Here is a 26,873-nt window from a genome sequence, read left to right on the forward strand (position 1 = left end):
AAGATCAGCACTTGTGCTGCACTGCAGAACCTAAGGTCTTGGAGGGTTGCGACTTCTAGTCTGAAACATTTTCAGTAGCTTGGGGAGTGGGGGGAAGATGGGGGAAGGATTAATAAATCCTACCTCTCACTGCTAACACAGAATATACTTCCTGAATTAGAAAACTGAGTTATAGCTACCTTAATAGAACCATAATACTTCTTAAATACAATTAAACTAGACTAAAAACTGATTGTACCACTAAATGTGATGCTGTGATTGTACAAATTTATATGGTTCTGCTCCTGCAAACACCTGCATGGTCAGTAACTTTTATTCAAAACCATTATCCCAGTACTTCAGAGTCAATGAAACCAGGAGTGGTTAAAAAAAGGAGCTATTTTGATTTAAAAAAGCCAAAGCCTTATAGTCTACTCAAGCTTCATTTTAAACAAGTGTTTCAATTCAAATCCACAGTTCTTTCTTGATTCTTCACATTTAAATGTGTTCTATCCAACCTTCTGAGACAAGGCTGTTCCTCTCATCTAGTGCTTAAGGGAACCAAAAAGCTTCCCATTTTGCCACTGGCATAGTAGGCACATTGAAGTACAAGCAGAGGGGAAATATCATTTCTTCACACTTGCAGTTTTCCCTGACATCTTTTTGTGAATTGAGAGGAGCTTGGTAAGTTGAAAAATACAACATCAAGCTTTTTCTCAAGGAAAACAGAACTGTGACCTTTTGATTTTTAGAAAGTTCAACATTTTTCAAGTCTCTTAAAATTAAGTCTGAGAAAAGATCCCTACAAAATTAATTAGTTGTCTTCCCTCAGAATCCTCTCTTTTTCCATGAAAAAACCTTGACCATTGTTATGGCGCGCTGTGATTACTGTCAATAATGCTGGCCAGCACTGCTTTTTTTTCCCCCGCATATTATGCGGTTTGTGCTTGCTGTTATTATTACTACATCTTATATAACAGAGTCCTCATCTTTAACCAAAGCTTTAAAACAGCAGTAACACATATAGTGCTGTTACCTTTTCGTTGGATTTTAGTTACCTTTTCTAAGATTAATATGGTCAATTACACAGAATCTGGAATACAGAGATGGTCTGTGGTTCCTTCTACCATTATCAAATATGGAATAAACCTAGCTCTACTGTATATTAAATTTCCCCTTATATTCAGTTTCCCAGATGTGAGCTATAAAATCATCTCTCCTTTACTGTTGTAAAGGAAAAATGCTGATAGATTTTCAACTTTCAAGAATACTTAAACATAGTAATTACTATATCTGAAAAAATACCTTTCCTTGGAATTTATAGTAACTCCTGCAGGTGCAATTCCAATTATTCAAGTGAAATTGATTCCAACCAGCACCTAAGTTGGATATATTTTGATTATTTCTACAAAAGCCTACAGGAAGAAACGTGAAATCTTAAGACTGAAGAAATAAGATCATGACCATATCATGTATAGTATTTATCAGAAATATTTTAGACAGGTATTTCAGACATGTAATACATAACTTGATTGAAAACTAAACTAAAGAGTTTGTCAGTATTACTGATATCAGATTAAAGAAAATCCCCCCCCTTTCAAAAAAGCGTTCCGCTAAGCACCTTACAGTCTTGACTTAGTGGGTCTAATCCCATTGAGTGCCTGAATAAGCTGAATTTAACATTCATTAAAGCCAACTGGCATCCTGCCACTACTACTAATTTCTGCTGACTTGCTTCAGCTATCATCTACGGTTCCTGGACTTCTGACCCCAAGCTATTTATGATTATTAACTTGTGTCATAATTGTACAAAATAAATAAAGGTGAGGTGCTGAACCCACAGGAACACTTCGAACTGCTAGAATATTTCTCATCTCCAGAACTCTTCTCTTTATACTGTATTCAATCATATAGTCACTTTTCACAGAATCACAGAATCACTGAGGTTGGAAGGGACCTCTCGAGATCATCTAGTCCAACCCCCCTGCTCAAGCAGGGTCACCTAGATACAGAGTGATACAGAGTGATACAGAGATACACCTAGAGTGTTGGAATTGGGGAGGGTTGTTTGTACCTTTATTGACTGTAAGACACTAGTCCCCTTCTCAGTTTCTATTTTGCAGTTATCGCATTCTATTTTCTGAATCTTCACGCAGCCAGTCCCTGATGTTTTGATATCCAAATCTAGAATTAAAAGAATTTTATTAGCAACAGAAGGACAAAAGTCAACAGTTCTATTTAATGTAGCACCCAACTACAATATATAGCAACTGCATGAGGTAGGGGGAGAAGAAGCTTCACTATTTCGAAATAAGCTTCTTCCAAAGTTTGGCCACACACTTTCAACCGCATCACTAGCTGCTATCAGCAACTGATGGTGAAAACTATATAAACCTGTATACAACCAGGCAGCTCTAAGAGAGAATATTTGAAGTGGCAGCAGAGTGAGTGTAACCTCTGGCAAGGATTTGGCAGGGGGTGGTCCTTCAGTGAAGTTTTATTCATTTACTTTAAACCCACTGAGCACACCCCTTGAATTTTAGGCTATTCTCTCTTCTACCCTACATGCAATCCGACAACTCCCAAACTCTGCCTCCATCTCACAGCTACCCTGGTCACCAACTCTACTAGCAGTTCATCTGGCTACACTCAAGTGGTTTTGTTTTGTTTTGAGTTTTTTTTTTTTTTGGGGGGGGGGAAGTTGAGAGTGGAGTGGCAGTTGTTTGGGAACATATATAGAGTAAGAGGATTCAATAGCACAAATACAGATGCTGCGAAGTTAGAATTTGTCATGCTTAGACCTATGCTGCTTCAGTTAGCAAGCAGTGTAACAAAAATGAGTATAGAAAAGTTTGCACGCGTCATTCTTCTCCAGCCTTTTGGAAAGTCTGACTTACCCTCCTGGCATGAAGGAACATGAATTACTGTTTTCTCATCTGAATCACCTTACCTTATTACTGTTCACATATTCCCATAAAGGCAAGTCACTGGGTGTGATAATTTGGTTATCAAGGAAGTAACGTATGGGCTCACAATGCTCCACGCAGGAGGAACAAAAGCATTTTTTTCGGCCACTTAAACTCTGTGGTGAGCTCAAGGGACTGGAGAAAAGTTGGAGAACATGCAGGCTGGGCATTCTGGCTGTGGTGGTAATCATTTATATTAATGACCACAATAAACACCGGTAAAAGGTAAAGCCAGGTGAAACTGTCATCTGAGAATATCAGGGCGCAAGGGGGAGGAAGAAGAGAAATCCCTTAACTCAAACGAGCCCCTGTCAAAGCACTTCTTTCACTTCCAAGATCTTCTAAGGTGACCAGCAATATTAGAGTTAGAGGAAAAATAACCAGAGTGTGAAGAGCAACACTGAAACACTGCTGCTCAAAACAGGTGCTGGAACCACAGTGGGAGTAGCCTGCAGGTTATGAAAAGGAGAGAATCTGAGAACTGCAGCTATCAGTGAAGGGAGGTTTTGCCAACTGACAAAACAGGAGAATCCAGTATGCCAGCAGGCAGAGATAAAACATGCTACATCTTTGCTGTAAGAGTGGTATGTTAGTGCCAGTTAGCCAAGAGATTAGATTTATGGAGGGATGCACAGGGCATGGTATCAGGTAACACTTCCGGAAGAAAGGCGGCTAGAAGAGGTGGACTGGATAAGCAGGTTTTGCAGAAAGCCTTTTTACTTGCAGACATTATTTTCCTCAACCTCTTCACAGAAGAGCAGCTAGATACACAGACTCCCAAGAAAGGGATACTGTGAACAAGATTTCCCCAAACTGTCCTTTTCCTAAATTTTAACAAACCCCTAGAAGAGGCTTTGAGGCATGTATAAGAGCGCAAACCGTGACAAACTGGATGGGTGACAAGCATCACAAACAAGGGCTTGAGGGCCTACACAGTAACATTTATACTGGTGAAGCCTAGACAGTTTCACCAAACTAAAAATATCCATCAGTGGTATCTGAACTAATTCAATTTGATCAAAGCTGATCTACAGGTTCTGAAGCCATCTTGGAGACAGATGGACAAAACATTTCCATAAAATTTTCCTTTTTGGGGAGTTGTTTAAATGTAGTCCCCAGAGAGGCATGCATAGAGGCACTTCCCAAACATCTAAGTTTGAAATGATGCATCCTTGCACAGCACAAACCTGGAGAGTTCACAAAGAAAACAAGATTATTTTTGTAATACAAGCTGTCTTGCTCAAAACTGTTCAATTCACCCACTGGGAAACTACATGGTCCTTGGGAAGAACTGTGTCTGAGACTCTTGAGATTTTGCTTTCAGAGAAAAGAGAGGTCACACAGCCAGTTTCCTTGTGCAAATCTTCAACTAAATCAGCACAACAGCTTCTGGCCCTTATCACTTCCGTGGAAAGGGATGAAGAAAAAGCTCAAGAGAGGTGGGTTTAGCCAAAGTCACTCTGATACCAACTTAATAAAACTTTAATAAGAATAAGGTTAATAAAAATACCTGAACCTGCAAGGCATATTAGGCCCATCATTTGAAAAGCAGAAAAAAGTGTACTACAGACATATTGAAGACAGGTACCAAAAGAAGACACAGAAGTCTAGGGATTCGCGAGTATGCTGTTAAGAAACAACAGGGATTCTTGGCCCAGAAACACTTTGCGCCTTGGTCCTTTGCAGCATCGCAAGACTTTGCTAGCCTTGATATAGGAAACACTCGTGGACAAGGAATGGAGTCCCTCTGTCTCATGAAGAGGCTTCCTAAAGCAGGATAAGTGACCCTACAAAGAGGCCATACAAGAGCTGGATAATATTGCTAGAGAAACTTCAATGAGCAAGGAGAAACAGAATACACTGTTTCAGTGCCAAAGCTCCAAAAATAGCTAGTTTGATTTTTCCCTTAGGGAAGCTGAGGGCTGCAGCCAACTCCAACCACACAAACCTCAAAGAATGCATAGAGATCTTTGGAGCATAAAGGACTCTTACGGAAAATGAATGTGAACAGGGAAAAAGACACTTGTGGTATCAGAATGTAGGTGGAGGTGCTTCAGAAATATCACCTTGAGCTACAGTATTTGAAATTGACTGGTGAAACGCTTATTTTAAAATAACTTAGCAGCCCTGGACCACTGAAAGTACTTCATGACAATCCATTTCTCTGGACACACAGGAAGCTTATCAGTAAGTGAGCACTGATGTTAAGACAATTTGGTACAAGAAAAACTATTTATTGAAGGCAGCAGATTATAGTATTTGCTACTCTGAGGCTGCAGGTCTGCCATGGTTACGAGTAGACACTGATGATCTTGTTTCCAATGCATTAATATGTTGAGATTTCAGAAAAATACACTGCTGAAAACATTCACATCTGCTTTCTATTAACACTTATGAAAAACAAAAAGCAGGAACAAGCAGTCCAAGGAGCTCAGGTTCTCCTCTCAAATCAGTAGGCAGAAGGAATGGCTTAAATGATACCATAAAATGATGAAATTGTGAATTACCAACATCAAGACCCATACATTCATTCCATTTGTCTAGTTACATCCATAGGAATCTACAGTACTCTGCCAAGAGCAGTTCCACGGGCTTAAATATGACTGAAGTGGGAGAATTAAGTTCTCCCAAGGAGAGAACTGATAATAGAAAACACCCTAGCTTACAAGTAGGCCTAGACCAGGACCTGTATAGTGTTTGATACTATAGGAGATGGGACAAAGTTTTAGAAGACTTCTCAGTGAAGCCTGGAAACTACTTCAAAACTTGTGGCTCTATTACACGACCTTGGCACAGAAGTCTCTATTCTCTTCACGATGGTACAATATGGGAAAGCATTGGGACAAGTTGTCCAAAGAGGCTGTGCAGTCTCCATCCTTGGAGGTTTTCAAGACCAGACTGGACAAAGCCCTGAACAGCCTGGTCTGATCTTGGAACTTTGAGCACAAAGTTGAAGTAGAAACCTCCAGAGGTCCCTTTCAACCTGAATTACCCTATGATTCTAATGTCATAGGTACCTAATAAGGTAATACGTAAGAACTAAATGTGAGGAGAGGACAGAAGATTCTCAAATTCTGGCTCAGCCAGACCTCAGCTGGGTTTCCCTTCCAGTACTCAATCAATACATAGCAACCAGAAATCAAACAGTTGGCTTCAGGTTTAATCAGCATGTGCTGTTCCATAAGCCAAGACACAGGGTTCTTGTTATGTGCTGAACAGGTAGCCATGTGCTTACACACGCATGGGCACACCCACAGAAAAAAACCCCAAACAAATAAAAAACCCCAAAAGCCACACCCCCAAAGCTAGATTAAAGAGCAATTTATTGACATCTATGATCTATGAAGGTTAATTGTGTCAGCAAGGACTATCAGACTGTGCAAGATACTGAAAGACAAGCCAAAACTAGACAAAGGAATATAGGCTCCTATAGGACTCCCTGTAGGGGTAATAGCAGTTGCCTTTAGTTTCAGATGCATATTTAAGCTTGTCACCTATCATCTTCTGCACATGCTCTTCAGGTTCTAGGGGAGTTTCAGCTAACTTAGAGCTTCCTGGATAAGCTCCAACATAAAAATGCAAAAGCTGTTAAGAAATGCCCAAAACCAAGAAACAAGCCAGGATTGTAAAAACATGCACATCAATTTCTCAACTTCCTACAGCTAAGTGACAGAAGAAGAGGTCAGATAAAACGATCTAACCAGAACAGTGCTATAAATACACACACCCCTACCTCATGCATTCAAGGTCGGTCTGCAGCATGCTGAAATGCTTGCAAAGTAGTCTTTGATGCTTTCATTCTAGATTGAAGTTTGTTTTACAAGCAATAAGATACTGTGCTTATGATAACACTGATGTTTAATGGATACTTCTTCCCTATACAAACAAAAGAAACAACCCAAACTAGTAATAAAAAACCCATCCCCAAGCAAACTAGAATTGAGGGAACACTTAAAGAGTAGAACCTCACTGGCAAACAGTGTCTTCACTGTAACACCAACAATAAGGTGGTTTTCCAGTTGCATCCAGAGATACAACTCTGGATGCAACTGGAAAACAACCTGAACAATATTAATATGACAGAGACTTTGGGGTGCCAGCTAGTAATAAAGAGGGAATGTAATACATAGACTGAGCAAGATACTTGAATTTTATGATCTCACCACAAAACCAAGTGAAACAACTTGCTTAAAAAACTAATAAAACCTATTCTGAGAACATCAGAAGCAAGAAGCTGCCAAACAGTCTGCAGAGCCAGTTGATGTTCAAAATAGAATAGGAGTCTTGAAGATAAGACCACAATAAAGGCTAAATGAATTCCTTGCATCGGGGTTATATATTACAGAAGCCTTTTGGAAGCTTCCCAACACTGAAACTGTTTCTGAAGGAGGAGATTCCCTGCATCTTAATGCAATGACAACTTCCCCTCCCACTCCCTGCCAAAAAAAGGGTAAAAAAAAAAGTCTGGAGTAGCACACAATAGTCACTCAACTGTCCTAGGCAAACTCAAATATGAGACTACTGCCCACCATCTATAGTAATCAAACATGCTTGGTACCAGAGAAATGAACAGTAATAAAAGGGATGCTTGGGTTTTTGGATCATTTGTAATCCTAGGATGGACTCCATTAATGAACTACAGACAAGTAAGTGTAATGGTTGTACTTGCCAAGCAGGAAAAAAGTAAGATTTCAATATATAGACAATTCATAAGGAAGAGTCAATTCTACAAGAATCTCTTGGAGAAGTCCCACCTTATAGAACTACTACAGTTCACCCAAAGGGTCAATGAGTACGTAGATAAGAGTTGATATATTTATGAACAATAAACTTGGATTTTCAGAAGTCTTTGACAAGGTCCTTAGTCCATGTTTTGTTTCCTGTCTTTTAACTAAGAAATTATCTGTCATCTTTAACATCTCATGAATTTGGAAAACAGTGCAAATAGCAAGGTTGAAAAGTTTCATCAAGAGTACTGACTTATTTGGAGTGGTTAGACTAAAAACTGACTGACAAATTGCAGAAATATCTTGGAATATGGCATACCTGAATGATGAAACAAAAGATGACATTCAGTGGACAGTATAGCTGTGCAATTCTTCTCTGAAAGGCATACAGTTTGCCAATAAGTTTACACATGTGAACAGTTCCATGGTGAGAGTGGACAAGCACTTGGAAGAGAGATTCACTGAGGGTCTGAGCCACATCAGGCTTAGAAAATCCCCTGAGCTGAAAATTTAAGAACACTTGGATGAAACATCACCTGTCTTTGCCCTGTTCTTATTCTTCCCTGATCATCTGTTTACGATTGCTGCTGTAGACAGGATAGTGGGGTAGCTGAACTCATGGTATGAATCAGTACAGCTATTCTTATATGAAGTGAAGCACACTGAGGGCTGGGCAGGGGGGAAGCCCTTGATTTTATTTACAGAACATATCTCTAGATTAGTTGTTAGGACACAAGAAAAATCTTGAGCTATGAGAGACACCAATTCTCAACAGTGTTCAAAAAAAGAAATGAATAGGAAAGATGATTAAGAAAAGAATAGAGTACAAAAGAGAATACTGTCACTTTATAAGTCCACTGCACTTCTGCATTTTGAAGATGATATACAGTTTAGGTCCTTCTAACCTCATAAAGGAAGACATCGCAGAAGTTGATAAGACAGATGAAAGTAATGAGGATAAAAGGTACAGAATGTCTTTGCTGTCAGAAGAGCTTGGAAAAGTGCTAACCAAGAGAATATACACAGATGACATGTATGAGGGATAAACAGGATGGGATTAGTCACCATTTCTCATGACACAGTTACAACAGAGTATCAAATGAAATAAAACAGCAGTCTCAAACAGCCAACTGAAACAAACACAAGGGGTTTTTTGTACACTGACAAGTTTTTTCAGCATGGTGGAACTGTATCTGCACTACATACTTGGATGCCACTATACATAAGTTAGAAGAGCAATTACATAAGTTCATAGAAAAAAAAATTCATCAAAGACTGAAAAACAGAAATTCAACTCTGGGTCAGAAACTCCCTAAACCTCAGCTCACCAAGGTGAATTATCATGGCAAGCTTGCCCTGCTCCTTCCCTAAACTTATTTCCACTCCGAGGAGTTCAGTCCAGCAGATTCCAGCTGCTACGGCTGCTCTCACGAGCTGTTTGTGGGTGCCGCACTGGAAGCCCTGCCCAGATTTCTGCCTCCTGCTCAAACGGCTCATCTAAGACTTGCACTGGAAAAGGGAGCTGCTCTTGGCTCTTCGTCTGCGTGCTTACCTCCCAGACCTTTGCAATCCCTGTGGATTAGACACTCAGGATAGCGAGTGTTAAGGGAGCCGGGAGCAGGCCACATGCCAAAACCCTACTGGGAACAACCCCGAAACACAGGCGTGCACAGCGCACGTTAAGGGCTGCCGTCTCTCAGTCCAGCTGCACTTACTTGGGTTTTTTTTTTCCTAAAGTATCAGTTGTCAGAGCAAAAATAAAGCAGAAACGCGTATCTGAACTACCACTTCAGAGCCCAACTTCTCGCTTTAACCATCGCCGGCCCCAGCTGTCGACAGGCGGCACGTCCAAGCTTCACCCACCGAACTTGAGGGGCGCCCTGACGTCCACGGCCGCCTTGCTGTCCACGCCGTCGGAGACGATGGCCGCCTGCTCGAGCGCCTCGTCGTACCTCACCTGGACGCAGTCCAGGCCGCGGCGGGGGCTGCGGTCGACGCCGCTGACGGTGACGAGCAGGCGGTCGGCGCCCGGGTAGCGCTGCGGGTCCAGCGGGCGCACGCTCACCTGGCAGGGCAGCCGCACCGCCAGCCGCCCCCGCGGGCGCACCGCCAGCGCCCACTCCCGCAGCGCCTCGCCGCCGCCGGCCGCCGCCGAGTCCCCGCGGCAGGGCCCGGCCGCCGCCGCCGCCGCCGGCAGCGCCCGCCGGCCGCCCGCCAGCCACGCCGCCAGAGGCGCCCAGCGCGGCCGCAGCGCCCTCATGGTGCCCGGCGGCGCCGCCCCGGAGCCCCCGAGGCTACGCGAGGCAGGGAGCCATCCCGCCCCGCCCCGCCCGGACACGTGACGCGGCGGCAGCGCGCCGACGGGCACCAGCGCGGCTGGTAAACAGCCGTTGGCGGGTGGCCCGGCGCCGCTCCCCGCCCGCCCGCCGAGGGGGCTCCTGGGAGCCGTAGTTCGCCGCCGCGCGGAAGGAACTACAAGTTCCCCAAAAGGAAGGCTGCAGCCGTGCGCATCGGCCTATGAGCGATGTGGGGAGGCGGAGCTTTTCCGTGGTCTGCTTCTATTCGGCAGCGGGAGGGGTCCTAGAGCCAATGAGAAGCGAGCGCGAGAGGCGAGGGCGGTTGAAGCAGGATCAGAGGAGCGGAGCCGGCGTTGCCATAGGAACGCGGGACGCCGCTCCGCGCAGGCGGGCCGGGGCCGGGGCCGGGGCCGCGCAGGTAGCGACCTGGCCGGGCCGGGCCGGGCTGGGGCGGCGGGCCGCGACGGCGGGCCGGCCCCGGGGCCTTGCGTGGCCCTGCCGGACTGGAGGGACAGCAGCGGCCGGGGGGGGAGGTCGGGCCGCGACGCGGGGCCACCTGAGCCCCGTTCGAGGCGGCTGGGGGGACAGGCCGGGGCGGCCCCGGGTGCTGGCGGCCTTCCCGCTAGTGGGGCCTCCTGCGGGGCACCTCCCGCGCGAGGAAATGGCTTCAGCGCCCCCGAGGCCTTTCCGTGTGCTCCTCGGGCTGGTCTCGGTGCCGCCCAGCTTTAAGCCCAGTGGAAGAGCCCGCGTGTCCTGCGCGGGGCTGTTCTGCCTAGCTGGCCGTCAGCCCGCGCAGCTCCCCGGCTGGGAGGAGGAAGGGGCAGGGCCTTGGTGGCAGCCTGCTGTCTGCTATGCTATAGCCCACAGCGAGGCTTCGTGCGATGAAATGTCCTTGGTCAGAGGATGAAGAAGCAGTTTGCCAGAAATGCTGGAAAAAACATTTTTCAAAAACAGTATTGCGGAGCTCAGAAATTACACGCTGTCAAGATAGCTTGGTTAACACGTTATTTATTGTGACTGCTCCTCAGACCCTGTGTTAACATACAGCCTAGCCATGCCAAAGGCAGCCAGGTAAGTATTTTCCTTAGTTCTGTACAAATGTGTCAGGAAACAACAGCCCTTACAGGGTTTACAAACAAGTGGGGAACTACAGACTTCAGTTAAAAAGACTTTTTTGGACTTCTTAGTCCACATTAGTATTATACAATATTTTTTTTTAAAAGGGTGTGGTTGGGCATAGATCATGTGAAACTGGGATTAAATTCCTGTTGTAGGTTTCCCAACAGTAGTTTACAGCCAATAATGAAACAGGCACAGAAAGGTGCATTGTCTTAGCTACATTGTGACATAAGAAATAATGAAATCTAGGACTGTTTATTGATTTGTTCACTCTTTTACATTCCATGTGTTGTTTTTCTTTTCTTTTCCAAAAATAACTATTCAAGCCATGCAATATGATATTTGGGTTGAGCACTTTTCATCTCGTTAACTTCATTTCTGTTATTATCACCGTGTCTGGGGGTGATTATTTATGAGTTCAAAATGATGTCTAAATCTCTAATAGGAAAGAAGCTGGTCCTAGCTTTTTTGTCCTTCTGTAATTTTCACTGTAGAGAGTCTAATAAGGATTCATATTGGTCAATAAAGCTCTTCAAGTTAAATTATTTCATTGGTTTATGTTATTCAATCTGAAAAATCCTTAAATGAAAGACAAAAACGTGGCAGTCTGCAATATGCTAGAATCCTAGAAAGACAAAAATGTATTAAGAAATATCTTGGGACATGAGGAGGGGTATAAGTTAAAATTGCCAAGTCTTCATAAATAGTTGCTTTTGGAAAAAATAGTACAGAATTCTCCCCTGAAACCAAATACTGAATTTAACTGTTGGTTACGTAATTTGACAGGGAAGCAGTTACAGTCCCATAACTAGTGGTGCAATGTACTATGCTTCCACTAGATGACACTCAGTTCAACAAATAACTCTTTTAACCTCCTACTGTTTAAACCGGGGAATTCCTTTTTTTTTTTCCTCAGGTGGGGCTTGACTGTTGCCACACATTTCTCCCGAGGTTAGTGCTGATGTGTCCTTATTACAGTCTCCTGCCCCCTCTCAAACCTTAGCGCTGCCTCCCCACTGCCACGCTTTCCTGCAGCATCATGATAGGGCATTTGCCAGTGTCTTCTTGAAGCAGAAGTTTATCAGCTTGGGCTCCAAACAGTGCTGTGCATCAACTTCTATGCATCATCCTTAATATTGGCATGTTCCATGTAATTGAGAATCTTGGTTTGAGGAACTATTCAAAGATGCTGAAGCCTTAGCTACCTATATATTTCACCATTTTATGGATTTTTTTTTTTCACTAGATGATAGCTGTTAGAGGTCTAAACACACTTTAAAATACATTTAAGAATACTGAAGAAAACAGAAAAGGAATAATCACTAGGAAGAAGCTTTCCTTTCTCCCCACATATGAAGCTTCATGTTTTTAATGTTCTACTTATGCCATCTATATTTTAGCTATAAAGTCGATTCAGTTTCACTTTCATGCTCTTGACCGAATGCCAGTTGATCAGCTGGTACAGAGTGTGTTTTACCATCTGTCCAACAATAAAATGAGATTTATTTTCACTTTTAGTTTTAGATCTGCAATTTCAAGATGTCTGTGTCTGTACAATAGGGTGGGTTAAACCAGGATGTGTGAAAGTGAGTCCTTAATGATTTACAGTACTCCTTAGAGTCCTTAGTCATTGCCAGATGTTTACATACCTGAATGTTGTGGTAAGCCAAAGAATTTACCAGAATATTCTGTATTTCATGCAAAAAGCAATAAAAAGTAGACCTTAGATTGCTTTATGAAATAGATTTTAAAGGCACAGCTTTATAAGAGGACCTTTTAGGCTAAGGGAAGTCCAAGAGAGATCTTAAGGGAAAAGGAATTAAAAGAAATGGTCCTCCAGGAGAGGCTGTAGAAGGAAAACGTATTTCACTTTGACAGTTAGAAATAAGTACAGAACAAGATCAGACAGCTTCAGATACCCAAAGGATATAAACATTAGTTAGTCTGCTTGGGCAGGATTAAGGTCATCCATTTGCCATACTTGTAATGAAGAAATAATGCAACTTCACTACTCAGTAAGAAGAGGCTGCCCTGCGGGAGCGTTCTTCGTGCTGGAATTATGTTCATGCTGATGTTTCTACCTGCAGATGCAAGAACATTTCCTTTCAATTAACCATCCAGAGTTAGGGCAAGATTTACCATGCACATGGCTAGTTACTTCTTAGTGGTTTTTCATATCATAAAGCTCAAGATTTTTGGTATCAGGATTTTTCTGTGAGCTTTATTTAAAAGTCTTATGTGTTTCTGTTATGAAATATTTGTATTACATTATTTAAATTCATTTTGTTTGTATTGTAAATAACATTTTTCAGTAATGTTTTTCTGGAACTACTCCCTTGAGCCTTCTTAAGTTCTTAAGTCGTGTCTAGGGCTCAATGGGTAGCAAACCTTGTTTTTTCTTAGTTTTCCTCTCTGTATTCTAGTGTGTGTGTGTGTAGTGATGGTAACGGTTCCTTCTCTGAGGTAGCAGAGCGAGGTTGTCTCCAGAACACACAGTGGTTTGGATTTTAGGGTTTTTTTTGTTTGTCATGCTATCAGAAAATTTCTGAGGCAAGCAAGTTCCTCACAGAAACCAAGTCAAAAGGGAAGTGGCAAATCTTAACATTCAATTCCTCCATGTCTTAGCCACATCTAAATAGAATTGCAGCAGACAAAGCCGAAGTGTACGTGTAGCCCAGGGTGATCCCATCCCAAATAGCAAATACTTCCTGCAAACAGATGGAAACAATGGACCTTACAATAGAAATTGTTAAGCAACATAACTGTGCAATGTGGTGTCATTTCCCCAAAGTAGTTATCTATGAAGCTGTACTGTCTATCTAATCAAACAATCTGTTCTGAATTATGTGGATATCATAATACCCAACTGTATACCATGTCATTTCAATTATCATTTAGTGTTGGCATGGCTTTGTAGTTTAAAGACACAACCCACCAGGCTGAAACACAAGGCTCTGCCTAGTTAAAACAGAAGTTCTGCTACTTAAAAGGTGGCTTATATGTTACTTTGGATCAATTTATCTTTTGGAAAGAAGCATTAGGACATAATCATCTCTCCCCTTCTCTTCTCCTAAAAGAGGATATGGTAGAACTGGAAAAAACGAGAAGGTTGAGAAGGACAGTAAAAGGTAGAGAAAGGCTTTCATGCCTGTAACAGCTAGGTACCTTGGGATTTGTCAGCCTAGCAAAAGGGCTGACAAATGAGGATACAAGGATACAATGCTAGAAAACACTTGGTGGCAGAGAAAGGGCTTGATTGCTCAGTGGCTCTTCCAGTACAAGAACTAGGTGGCATCAAAGGAAGCTGATGGGAGCCAGATTCAAAGCAAACAAACCAAAAGAACTGGTTATTCACATCATGCAGAGAGGAGTAAAATGAGGAACTCCCTTTCTCCAGATTGTGTGGGTACTGAAAGTTTTCCAGGAGCTCCAGGGGAGAATGGACAAGTTCGGGGAAGTATCACTCTGCTGAAGTTGGGGTATACTTTTACTCCTCCCCAGTTTGGCTGCAAGTATGCTGAGGTAGATTGGCTTTAGGTCTGGCTAGATATTGCCATTCTGATGTTCTAACTAAATTACATAACTTTTTTTTCTAACTAATTCAGTGTAAAAAGCTAAATTAGTCATCTTGTTTTCAGAGTTGTTTTTATTTGGATAAGATTTGTGTGCTGGAGGTAGCCTGAAAATAGGGATAAACATCCTGTACCATGCGCAGACTTCAGCTGAGACGTTGTTCGTTGCCTCCCTGCCCTGGGTGCTGCCTCTGCTGCCTGCCAGCAGAGCAGATGGGAATACGTTAACTAACTTCCGGCAAAATTAGCCAGTTCAGCTCAGATCATTGATTTAAATTCTTCAGGCTTCCTTACTTGATTTTGCCCGAGAAAGTAATCATAAAACTGTTCTGGCAGATCAGTGTTGGGGGAGAAGGAAGGCATCATCTCCGGCCAAAGCTGGAAATAATATACAGCTGTGAGATGTAACATTTGCTACTGAAACAGCTGGATATGGATAAGTTTGCATCAATTGAACTAACCTGGCCTAATGGAAACGGATCAGTTTTGTGTGATAACAAAGAATGAGTGAGGGAATATATTAAGGAATTTATCATTTCCATCAGGAAGGAAAGTGGCATACTCGTCAATGTATAATGAATGTATTATCTGTAAATCCAGTCGTGAGCCTATGTCTAATATTAGCAAGTAGCTACTTCCATGAGTGTTTGCGCCGAAGCTAATCAGACTACTTGCACAAGTAACTGCTTCTTGTTTTAAGTGGCTGGCCACTTGCTGGCCTGGTGTTATCTGGCCTGGTGTTATCAGACTGAAATTATAAATTACCTTAAATGTACATTCGTAAGAAAGTTAATAATATATAATAATAAACAGGGCATTATTTTAGCATATAGTCTTCAGCATCCATCAGTTTTTACCTCCAGCAATAACAGTGTAAATAATATAATATTATTCTAACAATGGGTCCATGCTTTTAACTCCGTGGCAACAACAGAGAAAGTTAATGTGCTTCATGATTTTTTTTACATTGTGCTCGATTTAAAAAAAAAAAGCATATTCAACTTGAGCTTGAAGGATAAAACTGGGTGACTGGTAATTTTAGCAAAATGTTACTGACACTTTTCTGAACCTGAATCTTTTTCTATTTAATTTTATAAATGAAGGGATTAAGTTAAAGGGATTCATCAGTCTACATTAACGAAATTCCCTTAACGTACAGTTTCCCCAGTAAGATTTCTATAAATCTGGTATCTTCTTAATTAGTCTAGATGATGGATCTTCATACATGGAGCTGAATCTTTTCATATTCAGAATGAAATTTTACTATTTTTTGCAATTCTCAGTCTGGAAAGAGCCAGTGCAGCTGAGAATGAGCTAGCTGGATTCTGCGCTGGCTTGTGTATTAACACTGCTGTTTGCTAGAGAGGCGCTCAAGGAAAGATGGTGGAGGTAGTCTCAGGAGCCTGAGCTCAGGCTTTATGGCTGTCCTGAAGCTGTTTCACACGGTGGTTCGCCACCTGGTTTGACTTGGCTTCCAAAGCTGACTTGTACTTCCCTCTCTCTGCAGTTCTGGGTCAGAGCAAGGCCTTGGGTTTTTTTTTTTTTGCAGCTCTACAGTTTGAAAACATCCATATTTGTTGAACTATTATGTAAATGTAGAAATAATTTCATTTCTATCTGAATTAGACTGTTTATTTACCAGATACAGCAAAAAAATACAATTTTTCCCTTTTGCTTTTTGACCTTTATATATCTAATTTCTTATAAGCTGGTCTTTAATTATATAGTAGGTAACTGAAGATTGTTAAGCTTAGTGTCACATCTGGTACATATCTCTTGCCATAGTACCACTTGTTAATATTTTGAAACGGCAACTCTGTTCCCTTCCTTCCCCGGCAGGAGTGGAGACCGGTGCTTACCACACAAGTTACGGCTGTCTCACGCTTTTCCTCCATCTCACTTGTCACTGTCTGTCTCTTCTCTTACCGTTCTAATATAAGCTGTTCAGATTCAGAGGGTTGCTTTTGTTTGGTTTATGCCCAGCACTTTGGAGTCTTAGAGGAGGATTCTTTTGTATGATTGTACTGCAGAGAATTGTAGCTCAGGTATTTTTTTGACTGGTGTCAACTGCATGTTTCACACACAAGTATCAACAGAAACGCCTACACCCGTGAACTTCTCAGTTTTTGGCACTGTTCTGCTTAGAACTTCTTCCACTGTGCTTTTTCCTCCTTCTAAATTCCTCCGATATGTTTAGAGGCACAAGCAAAACAGCGGCAGCCGTGAACATGAAATACATATTCCAAAACGTTCAGCAGCTCTTTATAGATGAAAAATAATTCTATTTATAAATGTGTATACATGTTTATGTACAGTATTTCAGAGTTTATTTCTTGGCCTCTATGCTGTTTACAGTTGTTTCACAATGTTTTGACTCTTCCAGGAGAGATCATGAAATTGCTTTTTTTCCATAAGCAAATACAGCTGCTGAAATCTCTCTAAAAGTCAAAATGTTCTTGAAGGAATTCCAAACAGCACTGAAGAAAGTCGTAAGCTTACCAGTCTAAGTTTCACTACCTTCACAGACAACAGTGACTCTTCAAAAGGCGGATACACAAAATATAACCTTTTTACATCCATTTTCCCCACCATAATTGGAAAAATAAATTATATTTTTCTTAATTGTCACCCTTATGGCTTTGAAGTATGAAGTAACCCTGGTTGTTTCATAGGAGAAATCTGACGTATGCTATCTGAAATATTCTGATGTGTTCTCTATTTTACTACCGATTTTGTTGTGAACAAAGGGGAGTCAAAATTAAGAGTTGCATTTTAAAAGAGAAAAGTCTCCCATATACTATGTGAAAGGCTGAAAAGACATCAAGACTAGCTAATTTGATGGGAGTTCTATATCTTTGGCAACTGATACAGGTTTTATGGTGACTTTGCACTATAGCAGAATACAAAGTTCTCTGCCTAGTGATTACTCCAGAAAGATCTGCTGCTGCCAGGTGTACACTTGCAGAAGTTAGTAATCTTCCTCCTAAAATCTTGAGCTAAAACACTGTGATCCTTAGGGAAGTTGCCCATTCATTGCATTTAAGGTCAACTTTAGTGAATTTATGAAGGACTTCTTGAATCCTTCCATGTATGTCCTCCCTGCAGTTTCCTCTCTACGTATTTTACTCTACAAATACACTATGGCCTCACAATCTTATTATGTCGTGGCAAAATTTCTGTGTGCTGCACAAGTCGTTCTTCCCCTCTCTTCCCTCTGTAAAATGCTCCGTGCCTTTCTTGCATGTTCTCTTCAATCATTCCATATCTCTTACATCTCCTGAAATGTTTGCCTCTTGTTTTGTGCTGCCATCATGTAAAATGCATTTTTAACATTTAAATTTAACATTTAAAATGCATTTGAATATACAAAGCTCTAAAGATATTGTTGTGCCAGAAGATGTTTTTGGCAGCTATTAATCAGCTCTTTGATATAATGACAATTACTGACCTGTTTGGCATTGCCGTGTCTTATCAGGATGCCAGGAGCTTTGTGTCCCCTTGTATTCCACCTCCCTTTTCCCCATCCCACTTCCCCATTTTCACACACCTCAGAGAAGTCTGATGACTGACAGATTTTTAAAACTTAGCTGCTCAAAGCCCTGACAAACTTGATCTAGCTTCGAAGTTAGCCCTGCTCTGTGTAGACTGAATTAGATGACTCCAGAGGTCTCTTCTAGCCTAAATCCTTCTATAATTCAATGCCTGTTCTTTAAGAAATATTGTGTTCAACATTCTCTAATATTTACAAAATGATAACATAACCGAGTATTAGAGGATTTTTATAATATTCATGCAACAATAGAATGATAGTATAGCCTCTTATAAGTCTGTCATGAAGTTATAATCTATCTTGCTCACACTGTAACTTCTGTTGCTCGAATATGGGTCTCGCATGTTAATGTTTTATTTCTCTTCACCACATAATTTATCTTGAATAGTCATATATATCCCAGGATCTGATTAACGGAATTTTGGTATCTTTGTTACTTCCTAGAATTTCAGAAAATGAGTCAAGCTGGTGAAGAAAGCTCTTCCAGTGACACAGAATTGGAAGTTGAAAAGGAGGAACCTCTCTCTGCTCTGGCTCCAACAGTTTATACTCACGATGAAGGATCCATTGATATAACAGCAAGTCCCGCATTTCAGTGTTTAGACGAGGTACCATGTAGCCTTTCTCTGTCTTTAGCACTGCATATTGTGTCAAAATCAATTAATGTGAAATATATATTTCATTGTTAATAATTGAAGGTTGTTGCCATATGCTATCTATAGCATCCTTTTTTTCCCTCTCTAATTATTAGGTGATAAGAATGTTTTGTGAAGCAAAAGCATGCACAGGGCATATACATCTTGCTGGGGATGATGTGCTTAAGAGATATCCATGTTATTTCCTTCGGAGAACATGGCCTTGAGGGAGTGAGAATAGAGGAATCTTGTTTTTGTAGTATTCTAGCTGTAGAGGCAATTGCATGATAGTTTTTAGAAAGGCTGAATAGCTGCAGGAAAAATCCAAGCTAAATGGCTTCTGAAGCACTAATCATTGAAGAGATCTTTTGGAAACTAGTTTCTTTTGCAGAATTTTCTGAATTAAGGAAACTTTTGGAATAACAAAACTCTTTCAGAATTTAAAATATTAATACAGCAGTAAACAGTGTAATGATTTGATGGAGGTTTAACTTGTTAATAAGTATATCTTGGACTAAAAATTGTGAGAGGTTTGGGGGTTTTGCTTTTTTTACATCTTATTTTATTTACCACAGTAAAATTACAGTATCATCTGCATTCACTAAAGCAGTATAGAATCTTCATGTTGCAAACAGCACACATTAGTAAAAAGAACCTTAAACAATCAGAAGAAATACAGAGTAATATAGTATGTGCAGCTTTTCCAAATGCCTAATTCAATTCAGAGAAATCGCTTAATCTTAGTATTTGATCTCTGTTGGAAGTAGTAAAACCAGACAGCATCATTTGCATCTCATGCACTGCAAAGCATCATTTGTGCATTTCAAGAAAGTGAGTTTGCCTAACTAGTTCATATGGATCCATTTTAATTAAGATAAAACTAAACTGTAGCAAAGTTCAATGAAGGGAGTTGGGAGAAGTAAAGGAAAAGTTACAGATGAAACAGTAGTTTCATCAGCTGTTCCAGTTTGCATTAGTTTATGATCAACTTGATTCCAAAACATAATGCTTTATATAAGAATGTAATTCCTATGGAAGGTAAAAATGTATGCATTTACTTAAAATCAGGTCCTAATGATGGTATTTTTTTAAATAGAATAATAAAGAAAAGTTTGGTAAAATATAGAAAAGGACTCTCTTCAGTTGGAATTAACTAGAAACCTAATCTGTCTTTTCATTTTCACAAAGTTGCACAAATGTTAAGATTCAAATATTAAATATTCACATATAATATTAAATTTTTTATCCAAGAGACGTAAATACAGAAAAATCATCGTTTTATATTTTAAAACAATTTGAGTAGAACCTCAATGGGATTCTACACAATAGATTCCATACTATGGAATTATCGTGTTCATGTTATGTTTCATAGTACTTTTCTTAAGAGCTTGGTTGTTTTTATATGAAAAAGAATGCCGGAGGTTGTCATTTTGCAAAACACTGTTGTTGAAAGAAGGTTTGTTGTGATGTATAAATACTAGAGCAATGTATTTGCTAATGTAGGCAGTATTCATTAAAAGAGGGATATCGTTTGTGGTCCACCCCGATTCCAGCAGACACATATGTTGCCATCTGCTGTACCAGCAATTTAAAAATTAAGCCACATCACTTTGTTCGTTTTATCAGTAGAAAACACCTGGCAGGACCTTGTTATGATCTTCCTTGGGTGACTCTCTTAGGCCGCATCAGGAGGCTACTTAGGCTGGATGTGCAGCTGGCACAAATGATGGACTATGCTGGTGTACTCAGCCAGGGAGGTTTTTACTTTAAATAATTGAATTCTAAAAAAAAAAAACAAAAAAGCCACCCCATTTAGCCTACAAAACCACATTTCATGTACATATACAAACCCCCCTATTTTGTAACACCTGTTACATGGAAAAAAATCTTTTTGAATTTGCAAACTTTGGACTCAAAAGTTAGAAAATTCCAGATTTCACATTGCTTTGGGCAATCTTAACAAGCGGTCTGTTAAATTACATGGTCATGCACAGTTTTTTGCATGGAACCCGGCTCACTTGGTGCACCAGATTTGACAGTCATCAGTGAATAAGCAGATACTTGTTCTTTTCATTCTTCAATCTGTAGCCTTACCTGCTGCAAATTATTTCAGATGCCAGAGAAAGAGGTATATGTTTCCTCCACATCCTTTAGAGTCAGAGGGTTTATTTTCCTAGTTTGCAGGGGATAGAGAGAAACTTAGGGAAAAAATGTCAGGTGCTCAATTGGTATGGTCAGACCTGATTGTTTTATAGAACACTGGCATTATACAGTTTGCATTTGTTCCATCATCTCTTTATGAAATTATGAAGATGTAACACTGGAAGAGACCTCAAGAGATCATCTAATTCAAAACTTCATGCTGAAGTAGATTCTCTGCAGATATTTGTCTAACTTGTTCATTAAAATCTCCACTGATGGAGATTCTACAACCACTTTCACATATCCTTTTCCAACATTTCATAATCATTAGAGTTAAAAAGTTTTTTCTAAAGCCCAGTTTAAATTTCCTTTGTAGTGAATTATGCTGCTTTCTTCTTGCCTTTCCCACGGTGGCAATGGAGAGCAGTTAATCCCTGCCCTCTTTGTAATAAATATGTATATCTCTTATATCTGATGTAGACCCAAGTACTTCAAACTTTCTTCATACTTCATGTTTTCTTAAAGTTCTTACTATTTTAGTTGCTTTCCCCTGGACTCTCTCCAGCTTAGATCTGCTAAATCAGTTTGGCAGTCCAGCTCTCTCTCTGCCTTGGACATAAGATGAAAATAGGACTGCCCCTTTCCTATCCTGCAGTTAGATCATATTCAACATAGCATGAAGCAACACCTTCAACCTCTCTTGTGCTTTCAAGTGAGGTATACAGGAGGGAGAGAGCTTCTCACTTTTCATTGGGTGCCCGTATATGGTACGCCAACAGCTTCCAGTATTGTAGTCGCAAAAGAAACCCCTTCCCCTTAGTCCAGGGCAGCTGCAAAAGTCCACAGCAGGTAAACTCCCAAGGTTTCACCTTACAGAAATCCTCCAATCTACTGAAAGTCCTGGAAGTATAGAAACTACATTTTGGGGAGTTCCCCCCACCAGGTACTTGCATACTTTTTCTATTGACTTTCAGTTGTGGTGGAATTTTTGGTATGTCAACAAGAAGCTTGAAAAAAAAACCAACAACTAAATGATATAACAGTCTAAAAGACATTCTACTTTTCTGTTTTGTTTTCGTTCTTTTTAATCATGGGGAAAACATTTTCTAGCCTCGTTCTAGAAAATGGCCAGGTCATTTGGCTTATTTTTTTTCCCCTCTCTTCCCCCCTCCCAAATCTTTCCAAGGAGGTTATTCTGCATATACAGTTTAAGGCCAACTTGCTTAACTCTGATAACATCATAAGCCATTAATGGGAAATATAGGGTAATCTTGGTATTAAAAATTGTTCCCAACTTGGAAAAATACTTGCAGTAGAAAACCAAAGTAAGTAATTTGCATAAGATTTCATAATGAGCTTTCTATCATTTGTCATTAATTTTTTTTTTTTTAAGGGAACTAGTTGACTCATTTATTCTTACTATAATTTTTAACAGTTAGTACTTGTGCTTTATGAGTCAATTGGGCATTTCATCCCCTATTCACATTTCTGCTCTTCCACTGACACAACTTTGTTTTTCTTTGTTGAACTTTATACACAAATCAGAAATGAATATATGACTTAGGTCACCATAGAGGTTGCTGCATTGCTACTGGCTTCAGCCTCCTGGAATAGCTTTCAAGAATTTTCCACTGAAACAGAATCATATTGTCTCTGGTTTACTGGCTAGTCATTTATAGTAGCAAATACTTACTGGAAGGGACACCTTTTAGTATTTTAAGATTTATCTGAGACTAGATATAGTCCTCCTGGCAGTAAACCTTTCATTCAAACCAGTCTTGATTATCTCAGGTAAATAGCAAAATAGTAGATAGTTGAAAAAGTCTCTTCTTCATTTTTAATAACACATGGTAACATTGTTCAGCCTTGTTGGGGTTGGTAAAAATGTTAAAAAGGGGATGGATGTTTGAACAACAGCCACTCAGTCCATAGTGACTTGCTTCTTTTCAGAAAGTGTTTTTATTTATTACCAAGATGACATCAACCTAACTCAGAGCTTCCACTGCTATTGATTAGAGAACTATCATACATTCACAAAATGAACTTTCCACCTCTTGTAGCCTTTGTTGTTATGAAATAAAGATCCTTGCTCTAACACTTCTAACTGAATTTCTTGTCTAATGAATCTTTCCTGACATCCTATTTTCTTCAAGTGTGAGTGATAAGAAATAAATCAATGTGGATGATGTTAATTACTTTTAATAAAAAAACTGCATAGTCTGGTATCTGTTATGATGAAATAAATATATTACTTGGGTAAATGCTATATTAAGATACAATAGTCTATGTTGCTGTCATTTTGAATTCTAGACCATGCCTTCTTGTGCCTTCTAGACCATGTATATGCAATTTGATTCTAAAAAAACCCTGTAAAACAAATTATATTGAATTTTATTAGATGTGCATTATCTAAACGTTAAGAGATATCAATAATTATATAAAATGAATATTCTACTAGCAACTTGCTACAGCAAAATGGTCTAATATATACTTGTCCTTTGCATGCAAATTTGTTTTTTTCCAATAGGTGGTATGATAAAAGATTTTACTTATTTCTGTACAACTTTCTGCCTTTATCTTTAGATCATCCTTACTGCAACACTAATATTACTGCTAAAACATCACTGAAAATACTGAAATTGCCATCTGAAAAAAAATACAGAACATGACATGAAACTAGATTAAATGCTCAAGATGACTAGATTAGGCAGAATGAAAATAAAAAAAAGGCTGGTGAACAAATCACCTCCTGCCCACTCTAATTCCATTTGCCCTTCCCTGCACTGCAGTAGTGTTTTTTTCCCTGTGAATACTCAAGTTGTTCTTTCCTTCCCTCCATCTGATCTAGTCTTTCTCCTTTAATGGGAACATAAACAAATGAAAAATAGATCGGTTGTCATAACAATACTGTAGATGTTCAGTTTGTAATCTATTTATATTCCTCAAATGCTTTTCTGCTGCTTAATCTTTCTGTTACCCAAATTGCAATTAAAAGGATAGCATGATCCCAGACACTAAAAAGAGCCCTACTCAAATATCTTTCCAATCTGAGAGTGAGTCATCAACAACCATGCTCCAGGAACAGTTTTCCATCCACTATATCTTTGCAAGATTTCAAAGATTTGATAAAGTTGATGAATTGCTCACAAAACCTACTAGTTCATCTTTTTGATTCAATTGACTATCCAAAATTTAGGATTCTTCAGGTTCTTTCAGTTAGGATGAGAAATTAATTATGGAGCCAAGTATCTTTTTTATATAAATACATATTCTGTTGAGTAAATCCTGGTCATTTATAAATTATGTACAAACTCCTGCTTTTCCAAAAAAAGAGGAGAAATCAAATATTAGGAGGGTAGCCTTCCCCAATTCCAGGTCTTTTTCAGTTAATGATAGGCCAGCAGTTCTTGCTAGACTTTATTCAAGAATGACATCTCTGAGCTTTTCTGTGTGGTGCTTTTTCTTTCTCTTCTTTCTGTGGATATGTTCTTGGGTTAGAAAGACAGTTGTTGCTTCTCTCAAATGTATACATCTATTTCCAAACCAATACTGAGAAAAACATTCAACAACTTTTATCTTGTATGTCTCTCTGTCTCAGGTGGGCACTACTAGGGAGCTTTTTGTTCCAATAAAATACCTTACTTCTGAGGAAAAGGTGCTTTACTATCTGCCAGTTTCAGTGAGCTGATACCTTGTTTGGTAGGTACCATGGTAATACCCTTCTGCTAACAAACATTGCCCATTTAGGTGCTAAATCTGAACCTGGAGAAGAATGAACTCTGTTGAGCAACTTCTCTGAACCATTTACTACAGACTGGTGTACTCCATACCCTACGAAGTTAACATGCACTGTGCACCCTGTTTGAAGCCAGCACCAAATCTTTCATTTGTGCCACTTTTTTTGATTGAAATTGTCACTGTTGCTGACATTTTTGTCAATGTCCGAGCATCCTACTTTGACCACCCAGGAGGAAGCAGAAAGAACATCTCACAACACCCTCAGTAGGCTGGTGACTAAAGAATATTTTTCATCACTATTTTGAATCTTGTGATCTTTCTGAGATTAGTGAACCTCTTAGTCGATGGCCAAAAACAGTGAACTGCTAATAAAAATGTTAACCACAATCCTGGTTTTAGTAGAAACATAGAGCAAAGTCTCAGTGGGATTACTCTTTTCTAGCTCAAAATGATAGATGAGATGGGCTTATTAAAGAAGAACAATATAGTGACAAAGACCTCTCAAGCAAATTTTACTTCTCCTGCTCTGAAGCTGATTCATGTAGGTCTGTTAGCTGGAAGCGCTTTAAAATCAGGGAATGATGCATCTGTGCAGGGTTTGAATGGGGTGTAAGGGGGAAAAGGCAATTACTTTTCATTTTTCCCTTTTTTTCTTAAGCTTCTATGCTGCAGGAAAGAAGAGAAAGTCACTTCAGGTTTGGCTACATCTTTCAAATATAAATGCTAAGAATCAGTATTTTATTTATTTCTCAGATGGCATTTTGACATGCCACTCTAGAAGATATAGACTTTTATGATTTTTTTTGCTAACAAACTGTTTTTTAATTCTCTCCTTACTTAGATTAAGTGATAGGTGTAACCAACTTTCCTTTATTTAAGAAAATGTTTATATAACTCTTCAAAGGAAAATTTTATAGAAAAGCTAACTTGGTAGACTAAGAAATGGGTTTTTTTTAATATAAGAGGACAAATTTAAACATCTGAAAATTTAAAATAATCTCTGTTAGCTACACGTACTGTACTGTGCTTACTAGTCTTATCAAATACAATCATCAGTGTCTTCTTGCATGGTAACCATAACAGTGAATGTGTTTCAGTACTCTGAAGATGTGTATATGCTCTATCAAAGCTGTAAAAATTTTAACCCAGCTGTTGGATGTAAATGACATTTTCAAACTGAAGCTGATCCTGGCACACTCCGCATGTTACATGCTTTAAAGTCTCCTGGCACAACAAGAAAGCTATATAAATATGTTGGCACAGATAGGAGACAGATGTTGCCTCCACAGGCACCCAGAGGAATCTAACTGCTAATTAAATTAAAAATTTTTTTTTTACTTTGTTGACATGGTCGCTTGAGGAGTCAGCTAGGGACAACAATGTGCCTGTAAGCGAGTCTGTGTTTTATTGTAGCAGCTTTCAGCAAGTCACCCAATATTTGAATAGTGAAGATTAAACTCTGATTAGTGGTTGTGATAGAAAAGTTGCTTGTTCTGACTGGTGACAGCTCCTATTAAAAGGTGTAAAGCAGTGGGGAGAATTTACAGATGCAAAATTGCCTCGGGGCTGGGTGGGAACAGAGCCAGTGTAATAGACTTTGTACTGAGAGATTGTTTTTCCCGCTAGCAGGTGAGACTGTGAGTAGACAAAGGCAGGAAGCTGTTGAATCTATGCAGATGACCCCAAAGCAGGTAGTGTTTCTGTTAATTTCTAAAAAGCTCATTTGAAAGCAGCTACCGTTTCTGATGTGGTGCTTCTCCTCTGCCATCATAGAGTCAAGCGCAGGTTTGGTGTGGGGACGCAGAGGAAGCCCAGCTCCCTAAAGCTGTGCGGCCCGGAGAAGGAATAGCCTTTAATTGCAGTACCTTCTTGCATTTGGATCTTTCCTTATGGATTTCCAAGACTCACAAGACTTCAAAAGACAAGCAAGTTACTGTCTTATGTTCCCAAGCTATCTCCCTCTTCCCCTTTTCTCACCTGAAATATGCATCCAAGAGCTGATATTCCAAAACAGGACAAACTGTGCTGAAACTGTGAGTCTATCTGTCCTTGGCATCCATTGTTTTTACTGGCATAGCTGTGTGGTGAGGAAGCCAGAACAACGTTAACTGAACGTGTGTTTGGGACTTATATGACTATTGCAATCAT

General features: G+C 40.0%; 2 protein-coding genes across 2 annotated transcripts in view; one reads left to right on the forward strand and one right to left on the reverse strand.

Moving 5' to 3' along the window:
* The window catches only part of FAM185A (family with sequence similarity 185 member A), a 45,687-nt gene extending 35,755 nt beyond the window's left edge, over positions 1–9,932 (reverse strand). Inside the window, exons 1-2 of the mRNA XM_013943539.2 lie at positions 9,536–9,932; positions 2,054–2,163 (exon numbers count right to left, since the gene is read on the reverse strand). Of these exons, the coding sequence (XP_013798993.2) occupies positions 2,054–2,163; positions 9,536–9,932 (507 nt within the window). The remainder of the gene's footprint in view (positions 1–2,053; positions 2,164–9,535) is intronic.
* Positions 9,933–18,658: 8,726 nt separating this feature from the next.
* The window catches only part of CCDC146 (coiled-coil domain containing 146), an 82,472-nt gene continuing 74,257 nt past the window's right edge, over positions 18,659–26,873 (forward strand). The window contains exon 1 of the mRNA XM_067316787.1: positions 18,659–18,818. Coding sequence (XP_067172888.1) covers positions 18,666–18,818 — 153 coding nt within the window. The 5' untranslated portion in view covers positions 18,659–18,665. The remainder of the gene's footprint in view (positions 18,819–26,873) is intronic.

Source organism: Apteryx mantelli, chromosome 1 (genome assembly GCF_036417845.1).
Source record: "Apteryx mantelli isolate bAptMan1 chromosome 1, bAptMan1.hap1, whole genome shotgun sequence".
NCBI lineage: Eukaryota > Metazoa > Chordata > Aves > Apterygiformes > Apterygidae > Apteryx > Apteryx mantelli.